General features: G+C 41.4%; 2 protein-coding genes across 2 annotated transcripts; one reads left to right on the forward strand and one right to left on the reverse strand.

Annotated features, from left to right (window-relative positions):
* Nucleotides 1-7,874: 7,874 nt before the first annotated feature.
* ndufa7 (NADH:ubiquinone oxidoreductase subunit A7) lies at nucleotides 7,875-10,405 on the reverse strand. Its single transcript, XM_066696412.1, has 4 exons — nucleotides 10,185-10,405; nucleotides 9,721-9,770; nucleotides 9,468-9,605; nucleotides 7,875-8,173 (listed from the first exon to the last, which is right to left on the reverse strand). The coding sequence occupies exons 1-4, from the start codon at nucleotides 10,233-10,235 to the stop codon at nucleotides 8,083-8,085; spliced, it is 330 nt and encodes a 109-aa protein (XP_066552509.1). The 5' UTR covers nucleotides 10,236-10,405; the 3' UTR covers nucleotides 7,875-8,082.
* A 176-nt stretch (nucleotides 10,406-10,581) lies between these two features.
* Nucleotides 10,582-12,533, forward strand: rps28 (ribosomal protein S28). Its single transcript, XM_066696413.1, has 4 exons — nucleotides 10,582-10,671; nucleotides 11,360-11,407; nucleotides 12,000-12,125; nucleotides 12,408-12,533. Exons 1-3 carry the CDS (start codon nucleotides 10,633-10,635, stop codon nucleotides 12,120-12,122), a joined length of 210 nt encoding a protein of 69 aa, XP_066552510.1. The 5' UTR covers nucleotides 10,582-10,632; the 3' UTR covers nucleotides 12,123-12,125; nucleotides 12,408-12,533.
* The last annotated feature ends 283 nt before the right edge of the window (nucleotides 12,534-12,816 follow it).

Here is a 12,816-nt window from a genome sequence, read left to right on the forward strand (position 1 = left end):
GTCTCGATTTCTGTTGAGACATTCAGATGGTAGAGTCAGAATTTGGCGTAAACAGAATGAGAACATGGATCCATCATGCCTTGTTACCACTGTGCAGGCTGGTGGTGGTGGTGTAATGGTGTGGGGGATGTTTTCTTGGCACACTTTAGGCCCCTTAGTGCCAATTGGGCATCGTTTAAATGCCACGGCCTACCTGAGCATTGTTTCTGACCATGTCCATCCCTTTATGACCACCATGTACCCATCCTCTGATGGCTACTTCCAGCAGGATAATGCACCATGTCACAAAGGTCGAATCATTTCAAATTGGTTTCTTGAACATGACAATGAGTTCACTGTACTAAACTGGCCCCCACAGTCACCAGATCTCAACCCAATAGAGCATCTTTGGGATGTGGTGGAACGGGAGCTTCGTGCCCTGGATGTACATCCCACAAATCTCCATCAACTGCAAGATGCTATCCTATCAATATGGGCCAACATTTCTAAAGAATGCTTTCAGCACCTTGTTGAATCAATGCCACGTACAATTAAGGCAGTTCTGAAGGCGAAAGGGGGTCAAACACAGTATTAGTATGGTGTTCCTAATAATCCTTTAGGTGAGTGTATATATATATATAGAGAGAGAGAGAGAGAGAGAGAGAGAGAGAGTACCCTCTAGTGGAAGAAACACCCATATGACCACGCTTAATATGAAAATGCATACATAATAATTAATTTGAATGAATTGCTAATTGTCTAACATTTTATTAAATTATTATTACTACATAGGGGTTTTAAATTGTCTTATCATAGCATTAAAAATCTATTTTTAATTTTCCAAACAGATTGATGGTTCTGCAACTCCTCTTACATACACCCAGCTTTGCAAGGTATATTATCTTTTTTTGTGTTTTTATTTTATAATCTTGATTAACATAGACCTGTTTGATTTGAATGTTTATTGTGTTTTTATTTTTCTAAAAATCCATTTTCAATCCACAGAAAGTGTTCCTAGTAATTTGTCATTTCAAAGACGTTATTTGTATCAGGCATGTCCGGCTGAGGTTCTCAAGAGCTGGTTTGACTTAAAAATATGTTGACTCACAATTGGAAAGATCGCGTTAATAAGAAATAGCACATGATGTCCTTGCTAAAATGGGATGTTAGCTCTCTTAAACAACAATCCTCTTTGATTACAAAACTAATAATTAATAATAAAAAATAACAAATAAAACATATTTGCTGCCAGAGCTAGTTAACCTCTATTAAAAACTGAAAATACTGGTACACAATTCAACATTCATTAACTATAATGGAAATGATATTAAAGAATGATCTGTTCAAACAACCCTCCATGAATACATTGCTGTTATAAGTGTTCACTTTAACTGCTGTTTAGTTTATAAAGATAGATTTGTAAGCTTTAATCTCAGTTCGTAAAGCATCATATTTTGTAATCAAAGCAAAGTTATCTGTAGCTCCAACTAATAAACTGAACAGTTCGCCTGGTTTATGAATAAGTGGTTAACTGGTTTAGAGTCTTATCCTAACTTGTATATCAAAACAATTATCGCCTGTTGCACAGACCGCCTATCTGTTTGAAGCAAACGCATCAGAGGAGGATAAAATCAGAGCCATGATGTTTCAGTCTACGTATCAATACCATCCTATCCAGTAAGTATTTATACACCTCTTTGAGCTTTTTTGCTTTAGTTTTTTCAATAAGCTAAGCATTTTGAAGTAGTCTGAAGTAGTCAACTTATTATAAACGTTGTGTTTTTGACTAGTTACGTGAAGAATCCCTATGGAATACCCCCACCCAACTACACGTGCTTCCACTGCGGGAAGAAGGGACACTACATTAAAAACTGCACAACCAAAGGGGTAGGTTGATTGTTTACTGTGCATTTGTGAATCTGTTGCTAAAAAATGGGTCTGCGTATGGATAGGATATGCTTGTCCAGAGAATACAATATTTGTCTCTGTGGTAGTTATTCCATGGACACTTTGTGGAGTGTTTATTTTTGGTATGTTTCCAGTACCCAAACTTCAGGCTGCCCAACAGGTTATGGAGGAACACTGGCATTCCCCGCAGCTTCAACATGGAGGTGGGCAACTCCAGCATGAAGGGAGCCATGCTTACCAACAGCGGCAAACATGCCAACCCCACCATTGCTGCGTAAGTGCATTGCAAGAGTTCACCTGAACCAAATCTCTTTAAGCTCCCTGAGAACATTTTGTTACAAATTTTAAGAGATACGTTTGTCTGGAGGAAACTAAGATAAGAAACTTTCCAGCAGTGTATTTGGTTAATGAATTAGTTAAACAGAATGAATTCAAGCTGTTGTAATTGAATCCAAAATCAGACTCTCATGTGTATTGGTTTTCTTTGTGTGGTGGTCTTCTCAGGGAGGCGCATGCCACTGGGAAGAGGGAGAAGTGTCCATCATCTAAGGAGGGGGACCCAGTGCCGGCTGAGCTGCTGTGTCAGCTCTGCAAGAACCTGATGGTGGATGCCGTGGTCATCCCGTGCTGCGGGAACATGTACTGCGACGCCTGTAAGTGCAGCTGGAATAGCAATGCCAGGGCAGCATAGTAATCCACAAATTGCTCAGTGTCTTTGAGGATTTCTATTTCCTGTGATTCCTAAGAACTGAAGAATACGACTTTTTTGCATGTATTTGATGCCTAATAATAATCGGAAACAGGAGTGTTTTAGCTGATTTACAATGATCATACTATGTAGCGTTTCTATTTGTAATACTGGAAACTTGTTTCCTGTGCAGGTATTAGAAAACATCTCCTGTTCTCGGACCAGCACGTGTGTCCTACGCTCCACCCACCTGCATACAGGCAGCAGGTCCCCCTGATGGCCAGCAGTGCCGCCTCTCAGGTCAACCAAGCCAGCAGTGGGGCCGTCCCAGTGGCCCTTGGGAACTCCATTCCCACAACAGGTGAGATCTTGTGCCGTGACTGGAATGTTCTGGACCATTGCAGTCGGGAAGCGTAAGGGAATGTTTTTGTGATTACTCTCCTGACACTGTGCGTTGTGTTCCCTGCAGGACAGCCACTGCGATCCAACCTATCCTCACCTGGAGGCAGCAGACCAGCCGTGGACACGTGAGTACAGTATTGTTATACCGCTCTTAGAACATAAGAAAGCCCCATCGTGCTCGTTTGGTGTCCATTAATAACTGATTGATCCAAGGATCCTATCCAGTCTATTTTTAAATGTTCCCAAGTTTTCAGCTTCAACCACATCCCTGGGGAGTTTATTCAGATTGTGACGCCTCTCTGTGTGAAGAAGTGTCTCCTTTTTTCTGTCTTGAATACCTTGAAGACCAGTTTCAATTTGTGTCTCCGTGTGCGTGTGTCCCTGCTGATCTGGAAAAGCTCCTCTGGTTTGATGTGGTCGATGCCTTTCATGATTTTGAAGACTTGAATCAAGTCCCCACGTAGTCTCCTCTGTTCCAGGGTGAGAAGGTTCAGTTCCCTCAGTCTCTCAGTAGGACATTCCCTTCAGACCTGGAATACGTCTAGTTGCTCTCCTCTGAACTGCCTCTATATCAGTGATCTCTTATTTTGGAAAAGAGTTCCTATTGTACATTTAATTTTCTCATTTCAATTTAATGTCAATGTCAATTTCACAGATTGATGACACCTTCAGTGTTATTCTATGCGTCTCTTTTGTACACAGTGGCTCATCCTACAGGGGAAGGTCCTTCACTAAATCCCAGTCCAGATCGTGCTCCCCGACCCGCTGTCCGGCCCAGGGATGCAACCTCAACAACCGGTCCAGATCGCGCTCCCATGGCCGCCACAACAACCAGTCCAGACCATGCTCCCATGGCCGCCGCAGGGACCGGTCCAGATCACGCTCCCATGGCCGCCGCAGGGACCGGTCCAGATCACGCTCCCATGGCCGCCGCAGGGACCGGTCCAGATCACGCTCCCATGGCCGCCGCAGGGACCGGGCCAGTTTGCGCTCCGATGGCCGCCACAGGGACCGGTCCAGATCGCGCTCCCATGGCCTCCGCAGGGACCGGTCCAGACTGTGCTCGGATGGCGACCACCAGTCTCGCACTGGATGTCCCACTTACAGGGAGGAGAAAAGTGGCGGAGGATACCGGTCCCGCTCCAGATCCCCTGGGGGTTACAGGAGTCACACCACCAGCAAGAAGCCAGCTTCAATCTCCAAGTCTGAAGAAGGCCGAAAATACATGGGTCAATACAGAGAACCTCCTGCCTCTGATGCCAAGACTTTTTACGGCCGTCCTGTGGACCAGAGAGGCGCTTTCAGGAGGGATCGGTACAAGCAGGGGGAGAGGGAGTACCACGAGCGCAATGACAAAAACTGTAAGAATCAGAACAACCCTCCAGGCAACCTACCCAGAGTGCGTGCCCCCAGACACAACTGATAGCCCTGGAACAACTCGCCGGTTGGAGAGAGGAGTACCGCCCATCTGTATAGTCACCCGTGTATTGTAATTGTAAAATTGTAAATCAGCTGCTAACTTAATAAATGTTAAACATCTACTCCGTTTTTGTGGATTTGTACAAGATGAAAATAGTACAAGTGCTAAAGATGTACCTAGCTACTGACGAGTCACAGACGCACAGAAAATCAGTATGTTTTGCACATTTTGTTTGATCTCTAAGGACTATCGAATACCTCCGAACTGAAAGTAATATTAGCAGTTAATCCGCACTCTGTGAATTACTCATCGGTGGTACATTTATCTTATATCAAATGAAAGAGAAATATCAGGCCTAACATATTATAAAGGGTTAATCCGAGTAAAAATTTTTTAAACGCAAGCATATACAAATTAGTCCTCTACACTCGTGAGAAATGGCTGGTTTCGCAAGCCTGTAGCTCAGGCCAGGAAGACCCAACGTACGGGAGTAAGCCATCGTTTGAAAGCTATACATTTGAAAGCGTCTGTATATTTTGTAGTTTTTATAAAAATACAATGTATCTCTCGGATTGCATGTCATCCAAAAATAATTTGGGATTATTTTGGTTTAAAAAAATTAAGAAAAAAGGGAACAATTTGACGAACCAATCTGTCTAGCTTGTGAAAAACTGAAAACATGTCAAAGCTTATTCAGTCATCTTCCAAATTCATTTGCAAAAGAAGCACAGTGAGTATCCAGCTAAAACAAATAAATGCCTGTTAATCATGGGGCCAAGGTAAAATAATAATGATGATGATGATAATGACAAATTAAAATGTATTTAATTTGCATTGTTTACATTATTATATTTTGTACAGCTTGTGCAACTACTGAAATGCATTTAATTAAAAAATATTGGAATACATCAATTATCTTAAATTTGCATAGCCAGGATATTTTTTTAAATTAAAGAAACAAGTAAAACTTAAAGTAGTGTAACTAATAATGTTGTCTTTTATTACAAAAGGTGTAGCACTGGAATCACTATATCACTATTATCACTATACTTTCACCCCAGTGATTAAAATATAGTTTATGCAGTAGTGTGTAGTAAAAGCTGTATTTATTTTTAGTAATGTAAAGTTAATGCACTTAAATGTGCTTTATATATTATATATTTAAATGAACTAAACTGTTGCAGAAAACTTTTTACTTTTCTGTGGGCCAGAGCTAAACATCTCAATTTAATGTGCTTGAGATCCAGCAGTTTGATTTTTACTCTTTCTTTGATTCAAACACTAACGAATAGCATTATATGGCGTAAGTGTACAATGTTTTGGAGTACGGCACAATCCCCATCACTAACAAAGACCATGGAGCCAGTTCTAACTTGATGGGTGCAATTAATCATAAAACATGTTTCAAATAAAGGTAAATGTTTTTCTATCAGATTGTGGGTCCATTATTGACTTAATAAACAGTAGGCTAAGACATTTCTAATTGAATACATAATCAGGTTTATTAAAGTTATTTTAATATTACTTTATAGTAACTTTATGCACATTATGCCCTATTATAGACCTGTATTTGTATACAAAAATGTTGATTCATTGTCCAATAGGATTACATGTTTGTACCATTGTGAACTAATTTAAATATCGTATCGCAGATATTGTAGGGGGAAAACAAAATCAAGACAGGAATAAAGAAATGTTGATATTGTGACAATTAAAAAAATTGCCTAAGCAGAAATCACACTATATAGCAACTGAGTACTGCAATTGGAAAGAAAACCAGACGAGACTGATGCCCCCCAAAGCACTGACTTTCACACCCCTGGTTTAGCAAGACAGTATTGAAAACCATCAGTTGAACAAAAAGAGTGCAACTCTACTATGTGGCCCAGGTCGGCCAATGGATTGTTGAAAAGTGCTTATAAATTACCCAGCTTCCCCCCACCCCCTTGACTGAAATGACTTTTGAAAGGAAAGTTACACCCCTGTACTGTATATCTAATCAGCACCTACTAAGAAGCATACAAGCACTCAATTTCCAGGAGCACATTTCCACACTTGGATGAAGTTCAGCAATACAGTGGGTGGACAGAGCCCTTTCACGCTGATCCCCCAGAGCAGTTTAGAGATACAGCAAGGTCCAGAGGCATATTTTGAATTGTTAAGAAGCAGCTCTCCCCCACCAAGTAAATATACACTGGTTGTGTGAATCTGACCATGTACGAATCATAGTGTGAGTGCTGTGAGCTCTTCCAGCACAGTCCAGAACAATGTTCTTCCCTTCACACATTTAGCCTCCAACATAGTTCAGTTTTTGTCTTCGGTGGGGGAGTTCAGAACAACAACCAAAAAAGGCTGTTGTCTGAAAAAGCCTGGTTTCAACAGAAGACTCCCCTTCACAGCTCCAGTTCTTTGTCATTATTGTACCGGTAAATTCTCTACAAGGTTGTTTCGTGATCTCAGAAATAACTTCCACAAAGTCAGCTTTATACTTTAAACCTGAAGTCGACAAACACATCGAGTGGATTTGAACCAGTTACGAGGAATGGAATAAGCAAGCTAATACATAAACCGGTGATGTGTTCAGTATAAAACAGGTTTTGTCTCTGTATAATTATAATTTGGATCTGTAAAATATGTGTAATACAGATCTGCACATGAGCAATGTTTCAAATATATTTGTTTTTCTAAATGTAATGCAAAATTATCTTTACAAGCATTTCATACAGAACATATATAAACCATTGCTTTGTGCACAGATTTTACAAGACCTCTTTTTAGGGTGATTTAAGCATGACACCATGTGGAGAACATGTGAAACTGCACAAACATTTTTTGTTTGTTTTTGTATGCAAGTGTTGAACACACCAGCAATTTCTTTTGATGTATTAGTTCTTCTGAAACATTTTTTTCATGCCTTTTTAAATTTCTAAATCCCCGATTCTATACTGTTGTGGTAATACAATCATTCACTCTTTTGAATTGTGTTTAAGGGACAGTCTGTAGCAACAGACAGGTCCTGGAAGATCAATGATTTCTTATTTTAAACAATCCTCCTAGTTCACCACTCCCAGACAAACTTCTCCTCCAGCCCCGGTGCTCACTGCAATAAAACCCAGTTGGAGGGTTTTATGGGGGTGTGCAGAACTGAAACACAGGTGCTTCTTTTAGCCATTTTTCATCAGTCTAAATTTAGTCTGATACTTGCATGTAATAAAATAGCACATGTGTTAGGATTCGCAGCAATACACACACACACACACACACCAAACTGTATAATATACTTACAATATAGTTAAATGAGACATTACACATACAACAAGTAATTAAGAGCTTGGTTGGAAGAAAAAACAGCAGGGTCGGGGGTCCTCCAGAAGCAGTATTGGGAACCACTGCTGTACAATAATCAAATCACCACTGAAGAAAATACTGATTTTCAATTACTAAAAGACAGAGATTTAAAAATAACCACATATTCCATGACATATATAATACTTTTTATTAATTTACTGGATTCATGTTTTACTTTATACAGAACAATACAGACAAGGGACTGGGCCCTAAAGTTTAGGCTGTGGCTCTTTTTAATTACAGCAGCAGTGAGCACCTAGTGCAGGTGGAGATGTGAACGGCAGTGGTTTACTGTCATAAACCAGCAGGACTATTACACCCCCCCTCACCCTCTCTCTCAGAGGTATGGCTGGTCTGTAGACAGCTGCAGGTCCCTCGCTGGAGGTCCGGGCACCACTGGAAGCTTGGCAGGTACAGCTGGAACTTCACTGAATTGAAAAGAAAACAAACGACATTGGAGATAATAGTACCCATGTATGGTTTGATTTGCCATGTCAGAAATGAGTAAGGACAGGCCACCCAATACACCATTTATCTCCTGTGAAAGTAACCAAAGCCCAAGACATATTTAAAGCAATGCAGGCTGAAAATGTACAGCTTGAGGAATACAAGAGAAGCAAGCAAAATATAATGAAGTATACACCGATCAGCCATAACATTATGACGACTGACAGGTGAAGTGAATAGCACTGATAATCTGGTTATCATGGCACCTGTCAGTGGGTGGGATATATTAGGCAGTAAGTGAACATTTTGCCCTCAAAGTTGATGTGTTAGAGCAGGAAAAATGGGCAAGCGTAAGGATCTGAGCGACTTTGACAAGGTCCAAATTGTGATGGCTAGACGACTGGGTCAGAGCATCTCCAAAACTGCAGCTCTTGTGGGGTGTTCCCGGTCTGCAGTGGTCAGTACCTATCAAAAGTGGTCCAAGAAAGGAAAAGCAGTGAACCAGCGACAGGGTCATGGGCGGCCAAGGCTCATTGATTCACGTGGGGAGCGAAAGCTGGCCCGTGTGGTCAGATCCAACAGACGAGCTACTGTAGCTCAAATTGCTGAAACAGTTAATGCTGGTTCTGACAGAAAGGTGTCAGAACACACAGTGCATCGCAGTTTGTTGCGTATGGGGCTGCGTAGCCGCAGACCAGTCAGGGTGCCCATGCTGACCCCTGTCCACTGCCGAAAGCGCCTACAATGGGCAGGTGAGCATCAGAACTGGACCACGGAGCAATGGAAGAAGGTGGCCTGGTCTGATGAATCATGAGTTCAAGGTATTGACTTGGCCTCCAAATTTCCCAGATCTCAATCCAATCAAGCATCTGTGGGATGTGCTGGACAAACAAGTCCAATCCATGGAGGCCCCACCTCACAATTTACAGGACTTAAAGGATCTGCTGCTATCATCTTGGTGCCAGATACCACAGCACACCTTCAGAGGTCTAGTGGAGTCCATGTCTCGACGGGTTAGGGCTGTTTTGGCGGCAAAAGGGGGACCTACACAATATTAGGCAGGTGGACATAATGTTATGGCTGATTGGTGTACAGCTTAATAAAGCCAAGAAACATTTCAGATACTTATTAAGACCTGAGAAGACTTGGACTAGAAGAAGTGTTTTGGCACCACAAACTGTTAAAACACACGCACGCATGCACGCACAAACACACACCTAACTGAGCCTGGATGAGCACCGTGACCTGATCATGTACATTAAAGTACAAACTCACCTGCCAGGTGCCAGTGCTTTCTGGGACGACATCACAATCGTTGGAGGGGCCGCTTCCCGTCGCCCATCTCGTAGGCAGTAATAATTAAAAGCAAACTTGTGGCTGGGCCCTACTGGGAGATTAGGTGGGGGCTGAGTCCTATGGGTAGATAAACAAACAAATACATTTTAAAATATATGAATGTGGGAAATAAGATTGGCATGTACTGGGTAACACAAACATGTTATTTGTAACCAATGGATGATGCATTTACCTTTTAGCGATCTCAGTGTAACGAAGTTGAAGCTTAGCTTGGAGATCGTGCTGCAGAAAAACAATTCAAAACAACTGAATATAATCAGACAATCATGCACAACAATATTAATAACATGAACATCAACAAATGTTAAGCACCGAGTCAGTCGCACATACTCCTGTACTTCTGAAGGCATAAATCAAATGTTGCACCATACAATAACCATTCGTGTATACAGACACTGTACAATAATATTAACCCTATTTGGTTTCACATTAGCAAGTGTACAGAATAATAATAGCTTCTCAATGTCTTCACTATGCGCCTGTCTGTGACTTACTCAGGGCTACCATCGTCCCCAAGTTCATCAGAGACAAGCAGCTGCTAAACATAATCATTATATACGTTTCCCCATGACTATACCAAAACATGCACGTTATATATTCAAATCAAAAATAAAATAAACGTTGACTTGTTTTTACCCCCGAAAAGAAGTTCCTAATTCTTCGTATAATCTTGGTTGCGGACGCCATTGTTGTTGTCAAGGGCAGACCCTCCGGGTACCATGAGAAAACCTGGCACTTTTATTTATTTATTTTATTTAACGTTTTCTCTTCAGACTTCTGCTTACACAATGTATGTGATCACCAATTCTTAATTATCTTAACCCGAAAAGTTATAATTTAATTTAAATTAAAGTCTTTCCCACAGGGATGCGGAAGTGGATGCAATGCACGATGGGATTAGACACACACACTACACAGTTATTTAATATATTGCTGATATTTGGGCAGAACCGTTGCCTGTGGAAGTATTTCCCGCATATAACACACAATAAAATAATTAAAAATAAAAAAGACCGCGTTAGATTTTGAGTATAAAAACAGCCCGCAGCCCCACGTGACCCTCTCTCTGTCTCAAGCCGCCATCATGGACGCGAGTCGTGTGCAGCCCATCAAGCTCGCAAGAGTAAGAAAACTTTATATAAACCCTTCCCCGGCCGTTGTAAAGATCACATTAGCAATTAACAGTTCGATAAATCAATTAAGCAGTCGGATATGAATCTGCAGTTTGATTTCAGTCGACTAGCAGAGGCGCGTCTTATTGTGAATGTCCCCATGTGGACAGAGGCATGTTTCAGGGCCCGCTTTATTTTAACTGGATACGAGTCGAAAGCCCTCCGGGGAAACTATTATGGAGTTGTTGGCTGTTAATATAAGAGCTGCTAGTTTGTGGGGTACCCGGTGTCCCTTCACACGCTGTCGTTATGTATTTTCGTCCATTTCTGGACATAAATCGGTGTCTTTCCACTTAAGCAGGCAGACGTGTGTGGGACAGTAAGACTCTCCGTGTGAGAACAGCGATCACACTCAACCTGAATAAATAATGGGGGAAAATACTGTATTTGTGATCATATACTCGCAGGTTTTCACTGTATAATTGTAATGAAACATATTAGTGGAGGATGCGCTTTTTCTATAGTTTACTTCACATAATTTCACATACATTCAGTCCTTTCCTGTCAGCCATTGTGAATCACATTCTTGCTACTAGAAGCAGTAGGTGGGCTTATGATGTGTATGTCAGCCTACTCTGTTACCATGCATTCATTTTCGGGGATTGTATATGTTGCTAAATATTAATTTTCATCTTCCAGGTCACCAAGGTTCTTGGAAGGACCGGTTCCCAGGGACAGTGTACGCAGGTGAGGGGCTGACTCCCAGGTTGAAATATAGATTTGAAGTTATTGTAGAGATCTTTCATGTATAAAACTAAATATGTTTATTTTTGAAGCATTGTATTCTCAATTAAGTTGCCTTATGGATTGTAACTATATTAAACCTGTAGAAGACGAGTATTTTTATTCAGCTTAAGCAGATGGTTTAAAATTAGGGTGCATTTTCAAGGTGTAGATGACACATACCTGTCCTCAGATGCTGTTCTTTGGGCTTTTAAAGAAGGAATGAGCAAATACCCATGTCGGTGCCCACGGTGTATACCAGGCTATACAATTGATATCTTCAGCTTGGCAATGCGTTACCCCCTGGTCCTAGTGCTCATATCAGGGTTATTTCTTATAGATTATATTAATTTAGCCTAAAGCCAGGTATTTAAGATGAACGCTGAGGAAGATACTTGGGTGTGACCCAGTCTGTCAAACGTTTCTGGAATAAATGGTTGTATTTGATTGATCTTTAAAGCATGGGATAATTCAGTTTCCTTTCAGTGGATTGCTCTGACAGCACTGTTACATGGGTTTCCTTGGGTGCAATGAGACGCTTCTCCTCCGTTTCCAGGTGCGTGTCGAGTTCATGGACGACAGCAACCGATCCATCATCCGCAACGTGAAGGGCCCAGTCAGAGAGGGCGATGTGCTCACCCTGCTGGAGTCCGAAAGAGAAGCAAGGAGGCTGCGCTAGGAGGTATTGGGTTCTGCTTGGGAAGGCCTTCTGTGGATGGTCTTTTCCTTCCTGTTCTCTCCAGTGGCAACCTGCCATCAAGAACTGGGATTGTAGTTTGTAATGGCTACATACTATATTCACACCTGTTCAATGAGAACAATATTGTGCCCATTCGTTAAACTTAATCAGTCAATTAAAGGAGAGGGGGGAGGATATAGGCTTGATTCTGAGTATGCCAAGATAGTTTTATTATTGGGTGGGCACATTACTTGCTCTAACAGCATTTTTCTGATCTGGTTACAGTCCCTTGTGAAGATGGAAGACACGCCCACATTGAAGACCACTGTTGTGGAGTATGGACACTGATTTTTGTAAAGCAGTGTTAAAAGCACGATGTGTACAGTTTGACAATAAAGGTTGGATTGGCAATTAATTGTCATTGTTTATTTCTGAATATGTATTTGGATTTCCATGAAGCTTTATATATGTTCAGTCAATTATAGAGAGGGAGCAGATGGTTGTGTGTTCAAGTGCAGGGAGGGGGGGCACTGTTGTACTTCTGAGAAAGTTACTGTACCTAGATTACTCCAGTAAAAAACCCAGCTGTATTAATGAGTAAAATGTAAAGTTTGTTCTCCGTTGCCCTGGATAAGGGCATCTGCACGTATTGTATATACCAAAAATAGGCATGTTGCTGGGTTTCACACCTCAA

Source organism: Amia ocellicauda, chromosome 22 (assembly GCF_036373705.1).
Source record: "Amia ocellicauda isolate fAmiCal2 chromosome 22, fAmiCal2.hap1, whole genome shotgun sequence".
NCBI classification, from domain to species: domain Eukaryota; kingdom Metazoa; phylum Chordata; class Actinopteri; order Amiiformes; family Amiidae; genus Amia; species Amia ocellicauda.